Source organism: Chiloscyllium punctatum, chromosome 4 (assembly GCF_047496795.1).
Source record: "Chiloscyllium punctatum isolate Juve2018m chromosome 4, sChiPun1.3, whole genome shotgun sequence".
NCBI lineage: Eukaryota > Metazoa > Chordata > Chondrichthyes > Orectolobiformes > Hemiscylliidae > Chiloscyllium > Chiloscyllium punctatum.
The window spans coordinates 31,747,170-31,772,171 of NC_092742.1; the positions used below are offsets into that span (position 1 = coordinate 31,747,170).

Sequence of the window (25,002 nt, forward strand, 5' to 3'; positions counted from 1 at the left end):
TTTATTCACCAAAAAAATACACTCCAATTTTCATTAAAAGAAGCATATAACTCAGAGGCAGTCCTCCGGAAATCCTGTAACCAAAAGGTCACCACGACTTGATCAGTTGGAGCGAGTGCTGCTCACCAGCATCCCCCACTCCACACCCCATTCCAGGTTAATGTAACAACAACAAAAAATGCTCCGCAGTCTCCTGGAGCAAATTTTAACTCGAAACGTGTCACTGGAGAAATGTTAAGCCCGGGGCGAGAGAAAAAATATATTTCTGGAAGTATTTGGTCATCACCGGTTGGCTCGAGGGAAAGCAGAGCAACAGAAATACTTGCATTTGTGTAGCGCCTTACACAGTCTTGAAAGGTCGCAAAGCGCTTGACAATTTTATTTTTAGTTGAAGCTGTTGCAATGTTCAAATCGGGTTCAGTGGTGGGCGGTTGGAGGATTTGCCGGTCGTCAGACTGATAGAATATGACCGGGATGCTGAATTAAAACTGAAAGAAGTGACAGATTGTAATTGGTTTGATTGCACTGTTTTGCCTTTATGTCCATTCCTAAACCCAGCCAGCATTCCGCGGCTCATACGGACTTAGAGGCGCTGTCATTTTTCGCCGTGGTTATTGCAGGGAAAGGAGGTCCCAGTTTAAACAGCGTGATCAAATGGATACATTTTATGATCGTAACTTTCATGGTTTAAACCGGTATTGACAAGTGACGTTTTTAGTTCTCACGTTTAGGAACTCGAGCATACATTTTCAGCAGGTAATACATTTTCACCTTTGATGTCTGTTCGCTCATTTTTTTCACCACAGTGTGTATGGGTGGATATACTGCAGTTAACATATTTTGAATGCAAATTTGCTTCACTTGCCAGCGGGAAATGTACACTTGTAGTTGAATGTGTCTTGTCCCATTTCACTGTTGGATGAGGACTATTCGCTTTCTCAGTGTAGGTTCCGTTGGGAGAAGATTTGTTTTACCTTAGTTTTATTTAACCCACGCTAATGTGAAAGAATTCCTTGTATTTATACAGCAGCTTTCACGACCTCCGGGTGTCTAAGAGCCTATGTAGCTGATGATGTACTCTGCAATGTTACTGTGTTATTGTTGTGATGTTGGAAATTTTACAATGTGATAATGTCCAGAGAGCGTATTTCGCCCATGTTGGGTGGAGGTTACATATAAAAGTACATTTTTTTTTCTTTATCTGAAAATGAAACATTGGATTTTAAAGAGGGTAAAAGAATCCACTTGTGTGTCAACTATGGTTCAGTTTGCGACACTCTTCCTTCGGAGTCAGAACGTTATGGGTCTGAGTTCCACAGTATGTTATGAGCGCAGAAGTCATAGAGATGTACAGTTCGGGCATAGACCCTTCGGTTCAACTCGTCCATGCCGACCAGTTATCCTAATCTCATCTAGTCCCATTTGCCAGCACTTGGCCAATATCCCGCCAAACCCTTCCTGTTCATGTACCCATCCAGATGCCTTTCTTGTCTGAAATTTTCACTGGAGGAGAAAGTGGGGACTGCAGATGCTGGAGATCGGAGCTGAAAATGTGTTGCTGGAAAAGCGCAGCAGGTCAGGCAGCATCCAAGGAGCAGGAGAATCGACGTTTCGGGCATAAACCCTTCTTCAGGCCCGAAACATCGATCTCCTGCTCCTTGGATGCTGCCTGACCTGCTGCGCTTTTCCAGCAACACACTTTCAGCTCTGAAATTTTCACTGTCCTCATTTGAGCACACATGACAATAAAGTGAATTAAATTAATTTCGATAAAACGCTTGTGAAGTACGAAGAGTATTGTTGGAGGTGCTGTCTTTTGAATGGGACGTTCAATGTTTTTCTTCTATGGTGAGCGTAAAATGGCACTCTTGTTGACCAGTGGGGGAGTTATCTCGTGTCTTGGCCAATATTTATCCCTCAATCAACATCACTGAAACAGATTATCTGCTCATTATCATATTGTTTGTGGGAATTTGCTGCGTGTAGCTTGGCTGCTGTCTTTTCTATTTTGTTTTATCCATTAAGTATTTTAATTATTTCAAATATATACTTTAAATCATCAAAAAAATCTTTATATATATATAATACATAGTCACAAATGCAATTTGGTTCTGTAGAATAAATAGCATATGAAGAAAACGAGCAAACATTGGAGTTTGACTGTCCAAACAAACCAGGCATCTCTTACTTGAACCAAACTATATTTACATGCATTTGAGCCACCAGGAGGGTCCAATAACTGAATGGACCCCCATTTAGCTTTAGCAGGAAGACCTCAGACAGTGGTCTCTCCCCACTGCACTTCGGTAACAGCTGACCCACATTTTAGTGCATCTCTCAGGACACAGTCCTAGACCTTGGAATATGCTAGTTGCAACACTCGGTCGGGGTCTGGAAGACTGTTTTGGAAGACCAACAAGTTTTGGCAGACAAAAGAGCATCTTTCACTGAGTTGATTGTCCTACAGGCACATTTGATGATTGTTTCAGGCTGTGTCCCAGGGAACTTATCCAGAAGTAGTATCACAGACTATCGAATGGCTTTTTGCCCACCACCAAGTCATCTGTGTTGCTCTGATTCCCATGTTACAAGATGACCATACTAAGGTGCACTTCATTGGATTCAAAACATTCTGTCCTGTGTAAATGTATTTTTTTCTCATTTTAGTCAAACTGATCTTAATTTCAAAAGTCAAGAAAGAAAACATACCTTATAATTGATACTGTAAATCAGATTTCTTGCCAATATCTGTATAAAGTCCTCTTAACATTACTGATGCAAATCAGTCTTGATCATTTTCCAGAGCATCTCATTCAATCTTCAACATCTTTTAGGATTGTAGAATAAAGGTACTCAGTAGGATAGGAGATCATTCAGGCCTGATGAAGGGCTTTTGCCCGAAACATCGATTTTCCTGCTCTTCGGATGCTGCCTGACCTGCTGTGCTTTTCCAGCACCACTCTGATCTAAACCCTAGGAGATCATTCAACCCATCATTCTTGTGCTGGCTTTTTGAAAAGCAGGTTGTACCCTATACCTGTGTTCACCTATTGCTACCTCATCACCCCATCCAAAACCCTCCCCTATCTCCTCCTTTACCTGCAGCTGCCGTTACACCCAACCTCAATTCTGAAGAAACCTTCTAAAAGCTTGACTCCTCCACCACCTGCAGTTGTCTGGCTTACTGTGTTCTTCCAGCCTCTCCTGCTTGTCTGCCTTTGAAAAAGCATGGCTTTCTTGGTTTTTATCTGTAAACTTGTAAGTTCGACATTCTTAAGTACCTGTCCATCCCTTTATTAAAATTACTAATAGAACAAGTTTCACACCAAGATTTCAGGTAGAGCACTCCCAATCCAACAACTCTCCTGTTATCCTGTTCATAACTTCTCTTGTCTCCTTTTGTGTAATCATCACATCATCCCCTTTGTTTGTGAAAAAGCAAGATATTTATTTAGTGTTTCAGTTCTGAACCCTGTCTTCACCTGGGTCGTGACAAGGCCCAACCTTTCTTCAAGCTAATGACTTATGCTTTATAGAAATTTTGGCATTCACTTTATTGTTGCCTGCTAATTTTTTCAGAATATTTCTTTACCTCCGTGTAATATTTTCAATTTGCTGTTATACTTTTCATAATCGTCCTGATTATTAACTGAATCTGCTCCTGCCCTTGATCATAAGGATTCTTTTTGCTGTTTTATTTCATCCTTTGCAATTAGGGTGCACTGATTTTGGAGGATCTACCTTTTCCCTTAAAAGGTATATGCTTAGTCTGATCCTGAATTGTGTCAACACTCTCTAGGCTGCAATTTCTTTGATTCTAAAAGAATAGTGCTATTCTAAAGTTGCATACATTATTAGACCAGTATAGAACAAGTTTTCCTCTGCATTCATTTTATACCATGTCTGAACTGGGAGTGGTTGTGTTGACATTAGATACCAAAGATGAAAAATGACCCTGGCGTCCTTTGAGTACAATGTACAATAGCTTACATAAAGAGAGGATGCCTCTGTAATATGATCTATAATCCTCACTAAATGGTTTTTCATCATGGAAGTATCAACCTTTTGACATGCTATTGAAGCTATTTCAAAGATATTGAAAGATGCATAGAATGGCGGTCTCAGGAGTGCAATTTCTCACACCACTGCCCCCAATTCATTATGTTAATGCTGTAGCAATGCCAGAAGTCAGGGGTGAAAAGGTCTACTGTACACATATGTAACACAGATTGTCATGAGGTTGACCTAAAGGATAAAGGTCTAAATAACTTCACAATAATTAAAAACAGGAGGTTTTTAACTGTATCAAGTTTAGTCAGGAGATAAGGAAACTGTTTAACCCCAGGCTAAACTTCTGACAACCCCATTTTATCATTAAGCTCATTTCAATCCAATACAATTAAATTTCCCTGTTCCACCCTGTTCATCAAATGCCTTCATCGTTTTGAGCTTCAACTTCCCTATTGCTTTCTCAAGCTTCACAAATTACAACACATTTAAAAATTAACAATCTCTTATGGAACTTGTCATCTCTCTGAAAACTTCACTGATTCTCTGTCTCAAGCAACTTGACTTCATAATTATTGTTCTTGTATTTTAACTTATTTCATAGTCTCCATAATGTGTGCTGCAAGGGCTGAGTCTGTGCTTCCATTAGAACAATTGGGTGTAGGCCCTTGTCAAAACTATTCTGACAAGTTAAATATTAAATTGGCTTGTCACTTCATAAATATTGTCAAACCTGTCTGCATTTCCAGTGTCTTGTTTTGTTTGACATATCAACAGTTAAAAATATGCCTAAGCAATTTATTGCACATGACAGCTCTTTGAGTCATGAGGCATGTTTGTTGCAATGTAACTTACAATTGCAGTGTATGACACCCACATTAATAAATAAGAATTGATACATTTTTAAAAATAAAATATCCTAATTGTAATTCATTGATTTAGGGATGTTTTGAATGCCCTGAGGACAATGAAATAGGAACAGAAAATGCTGAAGAAACTCAGCAGTTCTAGGAGCACCTATAGAGAGATAATAGATGACAGGGGTTGAAAGTGATGGTATTTATTTTGTTCACAAAGGGGGAGGAGGAGTAAGTGAAACAGATAGTGAGGGACAAGCGAGGGGATGGGTAAGTATACTTGGTGGCCATACTCTATCATTTCAGCCACTACCAAACGTATCTCCTCGTACTTGCAACACAAGCCAACACAACCTGGAGAAACAATATTTTCCACTTAGGCACTTTACAGCTCTCAGGACTCATTGTTGATTCCTGAACAGCCTCAGAACATGAACAATACCCTCCATCTGATTCCACCTCCCTGCCCCCCACCACTCACCATGTCTTGCTTATGTGGATTTGCTCTTAGCAAAATTGACCTAATTTCGACTATCCACAGATAACTTTAACATCTATTTTGCATTGAGTCAGAGAGAGATTTACTGCACAGTAAAATGTCCTTTGGCCCATCATTTCTGTGCTAGTCAAATGTAACCACCTAACTATTCTAATCCCATTTTCTAGCACTTGGCCCATAAACATTGTATATTGGCATTGCAAGTGTACATCTAAATACATCTCAAATGTTATGAGGATTTCTGTCTCTACCACCCTTACAAGCAGTTAGTTCCAGATTCCCACCCCCTCTGGGTGAAAAAGTCTTTCCTTACTTCTCTAAACCTTATGCTCCTTCTTTTAAATTTATATCTGGTCATTGATCCTTCCATCAAGAGAAAGCATTTCTTCCTGTTTACCCTATCTATGCCCTCATAACATTAAACATCTCAACCTCATTTCTTCAAGAGAAAGCAGCCCTAGCTTCTCCAACCTCTCTTCATAACTGCAACTCTCCAGGTCAGGCAATATCCTGGTAAATCTCCTCTGCATCCTCTTCCAGTCCTATCACATCCCTCCTATAATGTGGAGTCCAGAACTGCATACAATACTCTTCCTGTGGCCCAACCAACATTTTATGCAGTTCCAGCATAATCTCTCTCCTCTATGCCTTGACTAATAAAGGCAAGTATACCATATGCCTTCTTAACCCCTTTATCCACCTACCCTGATACCTTAAAGGATTGGTATACTGCAATTCACCATGTATTTCTTTGCCTTGTTTTGCCCTGCTCAAGTGCATTACTTAATATTTGTCTGGATTGAATTCCATTTGCTGCTGATTAGCCCATTTGAGCAGTCCATCTATATCCTGTTGTAATTTAAGGATATCCTCCGCATTACTTACCAACCCACCAATCTTTGTAACATTTGCAAACTTAATGATCAAACTTCTGATATTCAAGTCTAAATCCTTTATGCAATCACAAACAGCAAGGGCTCAAGACTGACACCTGTGGGACCCCACTGGTCACAGGCTTCTAGTCAGAAAAACAAATCTCAATTATCAGCTTCTGCTTTCTGCCACTCAGCCAAATGTGAATCCAATGTGCCAAATTTCCTTGGATCCCATGACCTCTTACTTTTACTAACAGTTTACTATGTGATTTCACTCATTTACCACCATTGGCACTCCTTTTGCTTCTTCCTCAGGGCACTATCACTATTTCTTCCACTCACTCCTCTTCCCTCTTTGTCAATAACATAAATAGCATCATTTTCTAGCTTCCATCAACTTCAAAGAAGAGTTATGGGAGGGGACACTTGAAATGTTGACTTTGTTTCGATGCCACCAGACCTGCTGAGTTTCTCCACGATTTTCTATTCCTAATTCAGATCTCCAGCATCTACCAATTTTACTTTTATCTGAGGATCTTGAAGCCCTGTGTGAACACAATCTTTTGAAATCAATTCTTGGCAAGGAGTCCCTCAAAATTAATGAGATGCAAAAGACAAATGAAAATCAATGACCCACTCAGGAGAAAATAAATATACTAACTGAATACAATTCTAAATCTGATGGATACACGCTGCATGAAACGCCTATCCCATAACAAAGGTAATGGCCATGATGTGGCGATACCAGAGTTGGACTGGGGTGGACAAGGTCAAAAATCAAACTACACAAGGTTATAATCCAACAGGTTTATTTGAAACTGCAAGATTTTGGAGCTCCGCTCCTTCAAATTCAAATAAACCTGTTGGACTATAACCTGAAGTAATCGAGTCATAGAAACGTACAACGCGGAAATAGACCCTTCGGTTCAACTCGTCCATGCCGACCAGATATCCTAAATTAATCTAGTCCCAAGTATGTAGTGAATTTAGATTGCACAAACTAAAGCAGGCATATTTGACGTGCAATTTAACAGACGATATTTTCAAAACCAGCACTGTAGAAACGTGTTTTTTTTGAAAAAAAACTGCAGTAGAAGAGGTTAATGGTGGCTTTGAAGTGTTTTCCTGTTTGGGGAAGGGCAGGACAGCTTTAAGGGGCAGCGTTGAGGGGGAGTGGGAGAAGGATGACCATGTTGGCAGGCGGCTCGGGAGCGTCCCCTGTTGTCCCGATGCGCTGCTGCCTCTATTTATTTAGAATGCGAGCCGGGGTCTGAGGGATTTCAATGAGCCGAGAGACTAGGCTTTGGAGGAGGGGAAATCGGGCTGCAGGCGGCTGCCGGCTGTCGGTCTCTGTTCTGCCTTGTTCCTTCCCCCGTCACTGTGTGTGTGTGTATGCGGCCAGTTTGTGCTGAAAGTCCGGGGCTGGGCTTGGAAGCCGCACTCTGTATTTGAGAGACTATTATTGATTGAGAGAGACCTCGGAGCAGTGGCGTCTGATCAGAAAGCCCAGGCGCGAATACCAGGGCAGAGGGATTTGTGATGAACCGGGCACTCACCATTGATAGAGGTCTCTTTGCAGTCCCCCCCCAACCCCTGTGTGTTTTGTGTTTTTCTCTCTCCTCTCTGTCAAATTATTTTTCTTTTCCTGTTGTAATCTCTCCTGTATTGGGTTCCTGTGCATGAAAAAAAATGTAACTGCAAAATATTGTATGTATGCAACGCTGCCACTCTGGTGTAAAAGGTACACCATTGATTTTTTTCAGGTTTGTTAACCTACGGGAGGCACACGGTGTAGATTTCACTTCCGCACTTGTTCCATTTTCAAGATGCAGACTTGGCTGAAAGGCAAGCGGGTCGGATACTGGCTGAGCGAGAAGAAGATCAAGAAGCTGAATTTCCAGGCCTTCGCGGACCTTTGCAGGTAAAGCCGAGAACATCCCCCCCCCCCCCCCCTCAATGGTTTGAGAAATTAATCGATTGCGTCTGGACTTGGGGAGAGGCAGCAGGAAATAACGCTGATCATGTAGGCAGCAGCCCATGTGCAATCCGCTTCACGGCCACCAGCTTCAAGGAGGCAGAGGGGGAGAGAGAGAGAGAGAAAGCCAGAAATAACCAGTGATCTGCTGCTGTTGCACAGTCACCATCACTCTCACTTTAGCGGGTTAAAGGGAGGGAGGGATTAGTCGGTGTTAATTTCCCCTCATTGTATAAAACAATAAGATGCTTCCTTCAAGATTTAAACCTCTCATTGGTAGAATAGTTTGTGTCATATTCAAACCCCCAATACACCAGCCTTTCTGGTCGTTTGCAAAGCATTGCAAATGCACTGTACTGAAAGAGGAAGGGTTTTTTTAAATGAAAGTTTTTAGAATGAAGAACATGGTTCTGGATCTCGGGCTGTAGGAGTTGTGGAGCTTTGAACCGTTTCCTTGGAATAGTTTACAGCAGACACGATAGTCAAGTGATCTTTTCTAGACTGTGTTAAAGTTACTACTGGCAGGGAGCTTGAGGATGCTGCAGCAGGGATCTCCATGTTGGTTCAAGTATGTACTTCAACTGTCTTGGAGGTGAACTCTGAAGTGATTGTTTATGAAGTTAATGTTACTGTTTTGCTGACTACACTGATGAAGGGATATACTGCTGCAAAGTGATCTCCCCTATTTAACCTGTTGTGGTTATCAATAGAATGCTGCTGTTTTATTGCATGGGGAAGTGAGGGCTGAAGGGACTTTAGAGGCTAAGCGCTGGCAAGAGATTTCTCTTTTTGAAAGAGAAATTAGAGCCAGTCAATATATTTAACAATGAGGGATCTCCCATTTATGACACACAACTTCACTGAGTCATTAATCCTTGGTATCCTCTTCCTCCAAAAGCAGCGAAGGTGGGGACATTGAGTATATTCAAAGCTGAGTCCAGTGTTTTTAATCAACAGGTGGGACCAGAGTTTCAGAACCTAGAAGGAAAGGGCAGTTAAGGTCCCAACAGATCTGTGTTATTGAATAGCTGAGCAGTTTAATGGACTTAATGGCCTAGTCTTGTTCCTGTTAATGATCTCCAAATGATTGAGTGGAAATATAGTGATAATCAGAATTGTATCACCTCTCATTCTTCTAGCCTCCAATAAGTACAGGCCCAAACCGCTCAACCTTTTACCCCAAAATCATACTGAACTTTCTCTGAACTGCTTCCAGTGCAAGTATGTCTCTCCTTAATTAAGGAGACCAAAACTGTACACCATACTTCAGGCATAGTCTTATCAATGCCCTATTGAGCTAGCCCACTTTTATAATCAATCCCCTTAAAGGATTAAATGAATAAAACAGTAAAGGACACCATTCTACTTGCCTTCCTAAATTCTATGTTTCAACTATGATTCATGTACAGGGACACCCAAATCCTTCTGTATTACATTATGCTACAATACTGTTTTTTGTTTACTATTCGTGCTAAAGTGGATCATCACACAATTCCAACATTTTTCTCCATTTGACAAACCTTTGCTCACTTAACCTATTTACATTCCTTCACAGATATTTTGTTTCCGCCTCACCGCTTGCTTTCCTACCTATCTTTGTCTGATTAGCAACTCTGGCTATAGTTTAATTTATTACTTCATCGAAGTCATTCGTACAGATACAACATTGAAGCTCCAGCACTGAGATCTGTGACATCCTGTTACTTAAAGTTTGCCGACCTGAAAATTGCCTTTCCCGCCCATCTCTCCTTGCTAGTTGACCATTCATGTATCTATGCTTCTGTATCACCGCCATGTACACTTATTGTTATGCTGTAATCTTTTATATGGAATTGTATCCAATGCCTGAGATTAATCCAAATCCATCTGCTTGTTGCATCCTCACAAAATTCTTAATGAATTTATCCAATGAAGTTTCATTTACAAAAACACCTTATTGACTCTGCCTGGTTTGCTTATGATTTCCTAAGTGTCTGGCTACTACTTTCAAATTAATGGATTTCTTCACTTTCCCCAGTGACAACAGTAAGACTTTCTGACCTCTTTCTTTTTTTTGATTAATTGTATTATATTGATGGCTTTTCTTTCTGCTGGGAGACTTTAAGAATCTTGGGAATTTTGGGAAATTCCAACCAATGAATTCACAATCTTGGCTGACATTTCCCTTTAAGGGTGTAGGATGGAGGCCATCGGGTTCCAAACACATGTCAGCCTTGAGTCCCATTAGATTTCCTAGTACATTTTCTCCAGTGATTGTGAATGTTCTAACTTTCTCCCTTCCTATTGGCCACTGCTATATTACTCTTCTTGGGATGCTTTCTGTATCTTCTGAGATTGAATTTTGATTGTTGTCACATGTACTGTAATACAGTGAAAAGTGTTGTTATGCATGCTACACAGACAGATCCTACACACAAAGTGGATCGGGGTCGCAGAACACTGAGAAGGTGCGGAGAGAGAGATCAAAATTAATAAGAGATGTCCATTCAAAAGTCTAATAACTATGGGGAAGATGCTGTTCTTGAATCTGTTGTGAGTGTATAAGCAGTATAGTAGGGGTCTGAGCCCGGTAGTCTTGTAGGGCACTGGTGTCGAGCAATATGATGGAGGAGGTTTGTTCCCTATTCTTACTGGTTGCAGTCAATGGGTCAGGAAGTCCATGATCCAGTTACAGAGAAGGGAGCTGAGATCTAGGTCTCAGAGTTTAGAGTTTGTTTGGAATTATGGTTTTGGAATATCGAGCTGTAGTCAGTAAGTAGGAGTGTAAGTTTCTACCTTCTGTTGTGAAGACACATACAAAATATTTGTTCAAACCTCTGCCATTCCCTTTTTTCCCATTTTTAATTCCACATTGTCACCATTTAAGGAACAAATACACACTTTATTTTTGTATTGCTTTTACTGTCTGCTTCTTTTATATTTCTTGCTAGTATTTTGGACAACTTTTGTTTTGATTTCTTTACTTTACATTTAAGACACCAGTCATGAATCCATATTTCTCACTAGCAAACTGAGTGTGTGTCGTGATCAGTCTTGGGTGGAAGATCCTTTAGGGTGAGGTAACTAACCAATACTTTCTTATTAGATATCACTGAGTTGACAATAACCTGTTCACTGGTTAGTTCTAAATAGAATTGTCCTCAAAATATTTCATGAACTCATCCTGCATACTACTTGCAATATGATTCATCCAATCTGTATGAAGATTTTTAATGTCTGAATACTACAATGCCTTTCTTGCAAGCTCCTATTATTTCTTGATTCATACTTTGTCCTACAGAGTAGCTCAGGGGGACTATTCCTACCATTGACTTTGTTTTTCTTACCTCCACCCAAATTGATCTTGCAGTTTGATCATCTGGGTCAAGATCATTTTTCACTAGTTGTAATGAACTCATCCATTATTAACAGTGCCATCTCACCACCTTTTATATCTTATCTTTTCGAAATGTCAAATACGCTTGAACATTTAAGTTCAAGTTGTGGTCATTTTGCAAATGTATATGGTTCTGGAATGGCAATCTCATCACATTTCTTTGTATCTGTGCTATGAATTCATCCTCTTGATTATGAATGTGGTGTGTATTCAGATGAGGACAAGTATAGGCCATTTAATTCTTTGAATCAACTTTTGCTGCTTAGTGAGATTCTGGATGTCCAGTGACCTCAATACTATTTTCCTGCACTATTCTTGAATCCCTTGTTTTTAAAGTGTGGGGATCTGTAGATTTCAGTCTTCAATAATTGAGACTTCACAGCCCTCTTGGGTAGAATGGTGAAATGCCTTTGCATCTCAGCCTAATGGCATATCTCCTTATTCTGAAACTGTCCTTTCATTCCAGTCAGAGAAAATATCCTTTCTGTATCTACCCTGTCAATCCTTATAAGAATTTTCAATGAGATCATTTTTCTAAACTCCAAAGAATATAGGCCGAGTGTATGTAATCTTTTCTCCTAAATTAATCCCTCTATTCAAGGAATTTGGTTGGTCAACATTTGTTGCACTCCTTCTAGATCCTTCCTTGGGTAATGAGAACTTTTGTTTGTATTTTACCTTTTTTTTCTTTCCTCTGGCTTCATTTGATGGACCACTGTTACATTTGAATGCATTGTCCTTTCTGGTCATTATTGGCTACATCATTGTCTTGCCTTGTCCTTTGTCATAGTTTTCCTAACCTCCTCTCAAATGAACTCCTGCCATCTCCACCCCCATAAATCCCCAAGTTAGTTAGTTTAATACCCTTTAGAGCCATAGTGATGTGATTTATTAGATCAATGGTCCTAGCAGGGTTTGGATGTAGACCTCCCATGGTGCATTCTGTCTTTCCTCATTATTTATTCACTAATGCCCTTCAGGGAGTGAAACTGCCATGCTTCCCTGGTCTGGCCGACATGTGATTCCAGATTCACAGCAATGTGGTTGATTGTGCAATTAAGGATGAGCAATGAATGCTGGTCCAGCCAGCAACACTCACATCCCATGAATGAATAATTCTTTGGTGCTAGTGCCCTACGAGTCAAAACCCATTCCTTTGCACTGATCTCTGAACCACTACAGTTGGTTCTGCAATAACGTGTGTTTCTTCAATGCGAATTGGCTGTAACGCGATTGAAAAATTTAGACTGTTATTTGTAGAACGTGAACTTTCCTTACCTGTATTGGCTACATCTTGATTTCAGTCCCATTGGTTTAAATGGTGCTGCTATTGCATGATTTTCTTAAAACGTGGGTTTGCACAGAAATGGAGCTATTGCTTAATATCAGAAAACCGACTGTATTCAGCTATCTATTGTAAGGGATTGTTACCTTTAGTGCTTCTGTTTTCTAACGTAATACCAAGCTGCTCCTGCTCCCTCAACAGAATCTCTTTCTTAGTCCCTGAGTCCCACTTATCTGGAGTGCTGTTATATTATTCACTTAGTATAATACTTAGGATAGCAAAGATGATTCTAGATAGAAGCGAAAGTAACAGGGTAGTTGTTATGGGGGACTTTAACTTTCCAAATATTGTCTGGGAATATATAGTCTGAGTACTTTAGATGGGTAAATTTTTGTCCAACACATGCGGGAGGGTTTTCAGACACAGTATATGGACAGGCCAACAAGGGGTGTGGCTACATTGGATTTGGTACTGGGTAATGAACCCTACCAGGGAGGGAGGGAGGTGAGCACTTCGGTGATAGTGACCACAATTCAGTTATGTTTACTTTTAACAATGGAAAGAGATGGGTATATACTGCAGAGCAAGAGTTATAGCTGGGGGAAAGCCAATTATGATGCAATTTGGCAAGTTTTACGATGCATAGGATAGGGAGGAAACTACAGGGATGGGCACAAATGAAATGTGGAGCTTATTCAAGGAACAACTACTGCGTTTCCATGATCAATATGTACCTGTCTAAGGAATAACTGGTCAAGCGTGGGAGCCGTGGTTTACTAAACAAGTTGAATCTCTTGTCAAAAGGAAGAAGAAGGCTTATGTAAGGATCAGAAGTGAAGGCTACGTTAGGGTGCTTGAAAGTTACAAGTTAGCCAGGAAAGACCTAAAGTGAGAGCTAAGAAGAGCCAGGAGGGGACATGAGAAGTTGTTGGCAGATAAGATTGAGGGAAAACCCTAAAGCTTTCTATAGGTATATCAGGAATAAAAGAATGACTAAAGTAAGATTAGGGCCAATCAAGGACAGTAGTGGGAAGTCGCGCATGGAATCAGTGGTGATAGGTGAAGCACTAAATGAATATTTTTCATCAGTATTCACACTGGGAGAAAGACAATATTGTCAAGGAGATACTGAGATATAAGCTGCTAGACTAGCCGGGATTGAGGTTCACAAGGAAGAGGTGTTAGCAATTCTGGAAAGTGTGAAAGTAGATAAATCCGCTGGGCTGGATGGGATTTAGCCTAGGATTGTCCGGTAAGCCAGGGAGGAAATTGCAGAGCCTTTGGCTTTGACCTTTATGTTGTCATTGTCCACAGGAATAGTGCCAGAAGACTGGAGGATAGGAAATCTTGTCCCTTTGTTCAAGAAGGGGAGTAGAGACAACCCTGGTAATTATAGATCTGAGCAGTACTTCAGTTGTGGGTAAAGTGCTGGAAAGGGATAGGATTTATAATCATCTAGAAAGGAATAAGTTGACTAGTGATAGTCAACACCATTTTGTGAGGGGTAGGTTGTGTCTCACAAACCTTATTGAGTCTTTGAGAAGGTGACCCAACAGGTAGATGAGGGTAAAGCGGTTGATGTGATGTATATGGATTTCAGTCAGGAGTTTTGATAAAGATCCCTATGGTAGGCTATTGCAGAAAGTATGGAGGCATGGGATTGAGGATGATTTAGCAGTTTGGATCAGAAGTTGGCTAGCTGAAAGAAGACAGAGGGTGTTAATTGATGGAAAATGTTCATCCTGGAGTTCAGCTATTGGTGTATACCGCAAGGATCTGTTTTGGGTCCACTGCTGTTTTTCATTTTTATGAATGACCTGAATGATGGCATAGAAGGATGGGTTAGTAAAGTTGTGGATGACACTCCGGTTGGTGAAGTTGTGGTAGTGCCGAAAGATGTTGCAGGTTACAGAGGGACATAGGTAAGCTGCAGAGCCTGGATTGAGAGGTGGCAAATCGCGTTTAATGTGGAAGAGTATGAGGTAATTCACTTTGTAAGGAGCAAAAGAAATGCAGATTACTGGGCTCATGGTAAGATTCTTGGTAGTGTAGATGCGCAGAGAGATCGCTGTCTACGTACATAGATCCCTCAAAGTTGCCAACCAGGTTGATAAAACTGTTAAGAAGGCATACGGTATGTTGGTTTTTATTGGTGGAGGGATTGAGTTTTGGAATCACTAGGTCATGTTGCAGCTGTACAAAACTCTGGTGTGGCCGCACTTGGAGTATAGTGTACAATTCTGGTCACCACATAATAGAAAGGGAGTGAAAGCTTTGCAAAGGGTTCAGCGAAGATTTACTATGATGTTGCTTGGTATAGAAAGAAGGTCTTCTGAGGAAAGGCTGAGGGACTCAAGGCCGATTTAATCAGAAAGAAGAAGGTTAAGAGGTGACTTAATTGAGACATTTAAGATAATCACAAGATTAGATAGGGTGAACAGTGAGAGCCTTTTTCATCAGATAGTGATAGCTAACACAATGGGGCATTGCTTTAAATTGAGGGGTGATAGATATAGAACAGATGTTGGAGGTAGTTTCTTTACTCAGAGTAGTAAGGGCGTGGAACACCCTGCCTGCAGCAGTAGTAGACTCTCCAACTTTAAGGGCATTTAAGTGGTCATTGGACAGACATATGGATGAGAATGGAATAGTGTAGGTTAGATGGGCTTCAAATGGATTTCACAGATCAGCACAACATCGAGGGCCAAAGGGCTTGTGCCACGCTGTTACATTCTATCATTGCATTAAAGCATAGGAACTAGATGGGATCAGCACATGACCTCTGGAGCAGGTCTGTCATATAATGCTTAGTCTGATGTTGGAAAGCTTTGTCCATTCATGGGGCCAGTATTCGATCCTAATTTTGCGTAAGCTCCTGAGAGTCCATGAAATCAGAAAAAAAAAGTCTCCAAGGTGCTTTGTTGGAAGCATTTTCAATCCCAGAAAGTGTTCTCATCTTTGTAATTCATTAAATTGTGTGCTTTAAAGTAGAAGCTAGTGTGTCAAGTCAGTTTTTTTTTTAAAGACTCATCGAGTCCTACAGCATGGAGGGAAGCCCTTTGGCCCAAACTGGTCCATGCCGACCAAAATGTTCATCCACGCTAACCCCGCTTCCCTGCACCTGGCCCATATCCTTCTAAGCCATTCCTATCCATGTATTTGTTCAAATGCCTTTTCAATGTTATTAATGTCCCTGCCTCCACCACGTCTACTGGCAGCTCATTCTGTATGTGTACCACCCTCTGTGTTTAAAAAAAAAAAATTGCTCCTCCGGTTTCCTTTTTATTTTTTTCCCCTCTAACCTTAAACTGATGCCTTCTAGTCCTCAATTTTCCAAACCTGGGAAAAAGATTGTGCATTTACCCTATGCATGCCTCTCATGATCTTATACACTTCAACAAGATCCCCCCTCAGTCTCCTAAATTATAAAGAAAATGTCCTCGCTTGTCCAGATAACTCAGACCCTTGAGTCCTGGCAAATCCTTGTAAATTTCTTCTGCATTACTTCTAGTTTAATAACATCCTTCCTGAAGCAAGATGACCAAAACTGAACACAATACTCAAGTGCAGCCTCCCCAAAGTCCTGTACAACTGCAACATAACTTCCCAACAAGTACACTCCGTGCCCGAACTGATGAAGGCCAGTGTGCCAAAAGCCTCCTCCGCTGCCCTGTCTACCTCTGACTCCAATTTCCGAGAACTATACACCTGAATTCCAAGGTCCCTCTGTTTCACTACGCTCTTTAAGGTCCTACCATTCACCATGAAACTCCTATCTTGATTTGACTATCCAACATGCAAGACCTCACACTTATCTATATTAAACTCCATTTGTCATTTCTTTGCCCACTTCCCCAATTGGTCAAAGTCCTGCAATTATTGATAATCTTTCTCACTGTCCACGATACTTCCTATTTTAGTGTCGTCTGCAAAGTTATTAATTATGCCTTGTACCTTCTTATCCAAGTCATTGGTATAGATAACAAACAGCAATGGGCCCAGCACTGATCCTGAGGCACTCCAGTACTCACAGGCCTCTAGTCCAACAAGCATCCTTCCACTATTGCCCTCTGCTTCCTATCATCAAGCCAATTGTGTATCCAGTTTGCCATCTCTCCCTGGATTCCATGTGATCTAACCTTCTTCATAGCAGCCTACCTTGTGGAACCATCTCAAAGGCCTTCCTGAAATCCATATAGACTATTACTACCACCCTGCCCTCGTCAACCTTCCCGGTCATTTCATCAAAGAGCTCTAACAAATTTGTGAGGCATAATCTCCCATGCACAAAGCCATGCTGACTATCTCTAATCAAACCCTAACTTTCCAAAAGCATGTATATCTTATCTCACAGAATCTTCTTGAGTAACTTACCACCCACAGATGTTAGGCCTACTGATCTATAGTTTCCAGGTTTTTCTTTGCAGTCCTTCTTGAATAATGGCACAACATTCGCTACGCTCCAGTCTTCCAGGACCGCATCATGGCTAATGATGATGGAAAAATATCAAGCCAGTGTCCCCCCCCAGTTTTTTTCTCGAGCCTCTTGCAGTGTTAGGTTGAACATGAAGATGTGTAGCTGTTGTTTTCTTTGCTTCCAGTGTGATGGGCCAAGTTTTAAACCTGGAGGTATAATGTAATTTTTCTCCCAGATATTTTTGAAAGACAGTGCTATTGTAGTTGGGTACTTTTCAACAGAGTGTCACTGAAATGAATACTAATGAGGTTTTGTTTTAGAATTGGTGTTGTATTTGGGGGGGGTGGTGATGGTTCAATCCACAGAACCCACCTGAAACATTGTCATTTGGGTAGTCTCCTACCTCAGTTATGGTGGAAATCACTGAATTAAGCCCTGGGTGCTGTAAAGAATGTTTTGTTATTGCCATAATGATTGCCATTCTTTTTTTAAAACAAACAATAATTAGGCTCACTGTAGCCTACATTTTGAGCAGGTTGTGAAATATGAACAAAATTTCTTATGATGGAGTGCAAGCTAATATATAACATTTTGAACAAGAGCTTACGAGGGCCTGGGAAATTTTTCAGCAGGGGGCCCCTTAACCTCAAGAAAATGTTGAATGAATATTCATGTCAGCAGTTAAATCTGCCAGGATTTACTCTGGACAGCTCGTAATCCATTAGTAGTGCAGGTTTTCAACTGATCCATTAAATGAGCAAGGCTAGATGTTTTTGTGAAATGCATTGTTTGAAGCTTGTCAAACTATGGATTGGATGTTGCTGGATATAAATGTTTTTGAGCCAATGGGGAATAAAAAGTCCACTGAATAATCAGTTTGGAATCTCACTTAAAAGTCTTTCAGGAAAGAAACCAAGATTTAGTGAATTTGGATGGGTTAGTGTAAAAGGAGAATCAATTTTGGATAACTTTTTTTGCCCCTGGTTTCATGATGCCACTATTTTAAAAATTCTCTCTTTTTTTGTTTTCAAATCCCTCCATGACCTTGCAAACATCCCCCACCCCTCTCTCGCCACCCCCAATATCTCAACAAGGGCTTATAGCCTTGCAATTGTTCAAATCTCTATACTCTACTTTTTGTTTCTTGTGCATCCCTGGTACTCATTGCTCAACAGCTTGTGCCTTCATCTGACATGGCCTCCAGCTCTGGAATTTGCCTTCATAAACCTTTCCTCAATTTCTTCCATTGAGGCAACCCTTAAGTGTATGGATTTAAGTGAGGCTTTGGCCAACAGTGCTAAATGCCTGTGGCTTGGTTTTCTATTGTGTTTTATAATGTTTCTGGGGTGCACTTTGGGGGTGCTATGACATTTAAATGTGCTCTATGATTGCAGATTATTGTTGTCCATTATCTAATGAATTGGAGTGGAAGTATTTTTCACTCTGGCAGCTGGCTAAGCGTATTTGCTTTTGTGTAACATGTGAATCAGGGATTGACATAACCCAAATATGAATGTAGCATCTACAAGGTGATATCAACCATATCTCATGTCATTTGCCTTCGAGCTAGATGTGTGGGGTGAAAAAATTTTGTCCCGTGTTTAGTAGAATCCTGAAGTTGCCCTTTGCTATTATAGTAGATTGAATGAGGTTTGGCATAATGTTGATTGTCCAAAACCTTTTATCCCAAACTCAATGTTCAAAATGCTGAAAATAGATAATCTGTAGAACAAAGTCCCACATATTAAATTAAAACAAAGACTGGAATTGCCTTGGAATGTGCAGATTATTGTTGGCTGTGTATTATAATTTAAAATAGACAGTATTTAGGGTATTGTAAAGTTCTAAGATGTTGTGCTGCACAGTAATTCACTTGCATGTAGATTTGTACCTCAGTTCACACTGTGCTAAACAATGTTATAAATGTGGAATAGAATTTGTTTAATGTACCTGACATATAAATGTCTTAAATGGCTTTTTGGCTGAACTTACTAGCTCAGTTGTACCTAGCTTTGTAATAAGTATTATGACTTCTTATGGAACCTTTTAAGAGCAAGGCCAAAAAGGTTGTATAAAATCCTCCGGGTAATCACTACCATTATATGGGATCCTCGCCATATTTGGAAGTGACAAAACTGCAAAAGTAGGTTGTAATTGAAGGTTAAAAGCAAATTACTGCGGATGCTGGAATCTGAAACCAAAAGAGAAAATGCTGGAAAATCTCAGCAGGTCTGGCAGCATCTGTAAGGAGAGAAAATAGCTGACGTTTTGAATCTAACTGACCCTTTGTCAAAGCTAGCATTTTTCCAGCATTTTCTCTTTTGGTTTGTAATTAAAGGTTGTTCATGGGAAACAAATTAGCACTTGTTGCATTTTATTACTTTTAGTTAGGGGTCAAAAGGTCTGAGGCATTGATAAGCCACCACTGGAAGTTCTATATAAGAAGTATGGATTGTTATGTTTGGAACTGTAGGAACTTCTGTAATTTTAAAAAACACTTGCATCCCCAGCATTGCTGTTTCTTGGTTTTTTTTTTTGCGACTCCATTTGCTTCTCAATGTGATAATTCAAACATAATTATAACAACATATACTGGAATGGGAGATATGACTGTGAACAGTGAGCATGAGCAGGCTATTAAACCAATCTTGCTTTCTTTCAACAAAGGCCAATCGGTATTGCTCATAAGTGGGAATGTCTTCCAGTTGCACATTTCAATAAACCACATTATTCCTGTGCTAACATTTCCATCCTAGGCCCACTACAGTATTCTAGTGACGCTCAATTCAAACTGGAAGTATAGCACCTCATTTTCTGCTTTGGCATTTTATAGCCTTCTGGACTTAACATTGAGTACAACAACTTTAGACTCTGAACACTGTTCACCATTTTGCTCTCAGCAGTGCCACCCCATTTTCACCTGTTCAAATCTACCATTCACACTTATTTTATATCTCAATTGCTCCTTTACAAGTATCAGGACTCCCTTTAGTCTTTTGCTCAGGGCACTCTCACCATCTGTTCTACTGGCTCCACCTCTGCCTTTTCAACAGGGAAAAAAAAACTTAATATTCCAGACCTATAAAGGCTGATTTCTATGAATGTTGGAAATCTGAAACTGACGCCGAGAATGCTGGAGAAATTCAAAAGGAGTGTCATACCTGATTTGAAATAGTAACTCTGTTTCTCTTTCCAAGGATGCTGCTTGAGTTGGTAAGCTTCAACAGCATTCTGTGTTTATCTTTGTCCAGCCCTCTTCAGTTCTGCAGATGAATCAGTTGGATTCAACATTATCTCTATTTCTCTCTCAGCAATTGCTGCTATGTCTGACTTTCTCCAGCACTTTATTTTTATTTCACATTTCCAGTGCTTGCAGTATTTTGTTTAATGTATGGGAACACCTCATTTTGGATTTCCTTCTGTTGCTGATCTCTACAACCTTGGGACTCTGCTTCATTTGGTTTACAGCTGTATCGATCTAATTCTTAGTGCTAACTTTGACTCGATATATGAAATGTTTCTTCTTCCTTTGCTTGTTTCCTGTGATAGCCAATGTGATTTTGAGTGCAGACTTGTTTGCATGTTAGTCTAATGGTCCATTCCAGAACTAAATTTCCCTGGAAAATGATTTCTTATTAAAAGTAATTTTCTGTCAAGAACTTATCATTTAACCAAACAATAAACTTGAAGGGGTTTATAAAAAGAGACAACAAAAGTTAATTAAAGCAGGAGAAATTGATTCCAGGATATCTTCTGTTTTCAAATTCTGGTGTGCTTACTGTTGGAAATATGTTGTGAGACTTGTAAATCTTTTCCGAACCTTTTCAAGGATGTTGCCAAGTTTGGAGGGTTTGAGATACAGGGAGAGGCTGAATAAGCTGGGGCTATTTTCACTGAAGCATTGGAGGCTGAGGGTTGATCTTCTGGAGGTTTATAAAATCATTGATAGGGTGAATAGTCAAGTCTTTTTCCCAGAGTAGAAGAGGCCAAAACTAGAGGGCATATGTTTTGGGTGCGAGGGGAAAGATAAAATGGAGCTAAGGGGCAATTTTTTCGTGGTGTGTGTATGGAATGAGCTGCCGGAGATGATGGTGGATGCTGTCACAATCGCAGCATTTAAAAGGGATCTGGATGGGTACATGAATAGGAAGGCTTTAGAGAGTTATGGGCCAAATGCTGGCAAATGGGACTAGATTAATTCAGAAAATCTGGTTGGTGTGGACGAATTGGACCAAAGTATTTGCTTCCATGCTGTACAGTTCTATATCTCTCAGCAGTTGAATTTAGAATAAGCTGATTGCTTGATAGGCATATGCTCTGCAGAATTCAACTTAAAATCTCTCTGCCTGAAAGGTTTTAAAAATGTTGATAACTGAATGAATGATTCTATAAACACGGTGGCACAGTGGTTAGCACTGCTGCCTCACTGTTCTAGGGAATGAGGTTTGATTCCACCCTCATTCAACTATCTCTGTGGAAGTTGCACATTTTCCTTGTGTCTGCGTTTGATCCCTCCAGGTGCTCTGATTCCTTCCCACAGTCCAAAGATGTGCAAGTTGGGTGAATCGGCCATGCTAAATTACCGATGGTGCCCAGGGATGTTTAGGCTAGGTGTGTTGGCCAGGGGAAATTGTGGGGTCACAGGGATGGAGTAGGGGGGGATGGCCTGGGTGGGATGCTCTTCAGAGACTTGAATGGCCTGTTTCCACGCAGTAGAGATACTACTTTTCAAAAAAAGATCAATAATGAGTCAGATTCCTGGGATAGCTAAGCTAAGAAGAGTGTTCCCAAATGGGAAACCCCAGAGTTGAAGGACAACCTAATGTTCGGAGCTGAGATGGCTATGCTTAAGATACTAACGAAGCTTGTCTTAACTGGAAGTCTTCCGTTGAAACCTCCTCCAACCATTCCATGCTTAAGACCTTGCCAGAAGTAAGTTAAAAATCACACGACATCAGGTTATAGTTCAACAGGTTTATTTGGAAGCACTAGCTTTCAAAGCGCTGCTCCTTCATCAGGTGGTTGTGTCAACTTGAGCGGGTTCGTGATCTGTAATCCGTAATCCTTTTGATCTTTTCCTGCATTTCTGTAGAAACTTGATTAGTGTGTCGATATGTGCAATCTTCTTGGAGATCCTCTCCACTTTAAGCCAGCAGTTAGTGATGTCGGTGGTAGTCATGATTTGGAGATGCTGGTGTTGGACTGGGGTGCACAAAGTTTTTTAAAATCACAGGTTATAGTCCAACAGGTTTATTTGGAAGCACTAGCTTTCACACCGCTGCTCCTTCAAAGCTAGTGCTTCCAAATAAACCTGTTGGACTATTACCTGGTGTTGTGTGATTTTTAACTTTGTACACCCAGTCCAACACCAGCATCTTGAAAACACAGGCTTGCTACTTCTGGCAAGTCATGAAATCCATTTATAAAAACTTTGAAACAGTTACATTTTCCAGTTTCTGTGTATCTGACTTGTGTTTTTGATGTAAGTCAACTGATTAGAAAAAAAATATCAGAATTAAGTTGAGACCATGACTAACTTTATTCATTGTAACTTTAATATCTTTAATGTGACATGCTAGATAAGGTAGAGGTAGTTATTAGTTTGCATCTAATTTTGATTTCTGTTTTAAACAATGGCTTCATTTTGTTAGTAGATACCTGGGTTTTCTGGTTGAAAAATAAAATAAAACTTACCAATGTCTATTGAAGTCATAACGCCAAGCAGATCAATAAAATAGACAAGATCTTTGTTTTCCTAATTAGACATTCAAATGAACTGGGTGAAGTGGAAGCAAAAGATAATGTGGTATTTTTATATTCTTCCTTGGAGAATGTGATGAGCAGGATCTGAAGTTCAGCTTCCCCATGGTCTGCTTGCATCATGAAGATTTATTATACTGGGTGTAAATATGTTGAGGCACCAAAGTGAATTTGGCTGTTTGATAAAATATTGGAGGCAGTTGTTACTGCTGCAGGAGCCTGAGGAAACATTGTTTAATACCAGAAACGTGACCATTTATTTTGAGTGCTTACATTCTCAGTAGTTACAGCACGGATATGTGATGAGATTGCCCTTTGTAACCTATAGGCATTTTGTTTTTGTCATTTACGGGATGCTTGCTAGCTGGTTCACCATTTATCCTCAATTGTCCTCAAGAAGGTGTGATGAACATGTCTTTGAGCACTAGCAGTTGTGTTATAGTTGTGCTATTGAGAAGTGAGTTACAGAATTTTGACTCATGACCATGAAGAAACACTGATTTATAGTTGCAAGTCAGGATGTTGTGTGGTTCAGAGGAGAAATTAAAGGTGGTAATGCTTCCTTGCTTCTACTGCCCTTGTCCTCCAAGGTGATAGAGGTCATGGATGTATAAGGTACCTTGGTGAAAGTACCTTGTGTGGATGGTATACACGGTTGCTACTGTGCAGTGGTGAAAGGAGTGAATGTTGAAGATGGTGGATAGAATGCCAATCCAGTTGGTTGCTTTGTCTTAGATGGTATTGAGGATTTTCAGGTGTTGTTGGAGCTGCATTTGACCAGGCAAGTGGATCAATCCTGTCTTTATAGAGTTTGATATATTTCAGCAATTCATAATTAGAATGTATGTAGATTGGAATTAATACCAATTATTTTCTATCCTGTTCTACATAGTTAATGAGAAATGTATTCTTGATTAAAGAAGTGGCACAATTGGGTTTTATGATCAAAAAGTGCATGTGGAATAGTTTTAAACATTTTAAATTAAAAAAAAAGTTTGCTTCTCTTGTGTCAAATTACATTTTTTTGCTGGCCATGAAGCTAGATAGTTCATTTTTAGAGTTTTGCTAATGCAGACCTCAATGACTTGTTTTAATGTCATTAATCTGATTAACTCTCTTTTCCAAGGCATCTTGGCTAAAAGTGGGCATTCTCTCTGTGTGTGGGGGTCAATGATTGGTTATTAATTTGAATGTTGAAAACACCTAATTGAGGTGTTTGGGATGATTAAAGGATTTTGATAGGGTAGAAAGCATTTTTTTTTAGGCTCCTTTGTTCTATACCTAACGTTAAACTGAGTCAGGCTTTTTCAGGGACAATCTCGAAAATGGGGGTTGACAGTCTAAACTGTTCCAAACACTCAGAAGGCTAGGTTATTAAGAATTGGTAAATTTCAGAGATTTGACAAAAATCTAAGTATTGAAGAATAGTCTCTGGATTAGAAACATATAACTTTGCTTTCTCTCCACAGATGCGCTGAGTGTTCCCAGCAATTTCTGTTTTTCTTTTGAGATTTGTTAGGTAAGGGTAATAAGCATTTATAAACATGGAGTGAAGGTGCAGATTAGTCATGGCCTAACTGAATCTGTTCCATTATCCAAAGGACTAAATGTTCTACTGCTGTCCAGTTATCTTCATGGTGTAACTCCAACGTAATGGATTAGTCTGGTGCTGCAATTGTTTTTCATAAATCGGGGTCACTATAGGAGCACAATACTTGGCTTGAGCACTCTGACGTAGGAGAGAATATTTGGGTGAGCCTCTGGTTCTGTCCCAGTGAGTTGCTGCTAGATAACACTATTGTGGAAACCTTGGTGTAGGTGGGGATCAGCCTTTGCTTCAATGCACCCTGTATAATACCAACCCTGAATTGGGCTTGACTTTCCTGTTGAAGAATGGGTAACACGCTAAAGGATTGCTCATAATTCTCAAGCTATAATGTCTCAAGAATC

The 25,002-nt window shown here is 40.2% G+C and overlaps 1 protein-coding gene across 2 annotated transcripts in view; it reads left to right on the top strand.

The window, feature by feature from the left end:
* Positions 1 to 632: 632 nt before the first annotated feature.
* Positions 633 to 25,002, top strand: part of itpk1a (inositol-tetrakisphosphate 1-kinase a) — a 237,623-nt gene continuing 213,253 nt past the window's right edge. Inside the window, exons 1-2 of one of the 2 annotated variants that reach the window (XM_072568316.1) lie at positions 633 to 756; positions 8,003 to 8,160. In XM_072568316.1, coding sequence (XP_072424417.1) covers positions 8,066 to 8,160 — 95 coding nt within the window. In that variant the 5' untranslated portion in view covers positions 633 to 756; positions 8,003 to 8,065. Of the gene's footprint in view, positions 757 to 7,487; positions 7,807 to 8,002; positions 8,161 to 25,002 lie in introns of those variants that run through there. The other variant, XM_072568315.1, reaches the window with a different exon arrangement.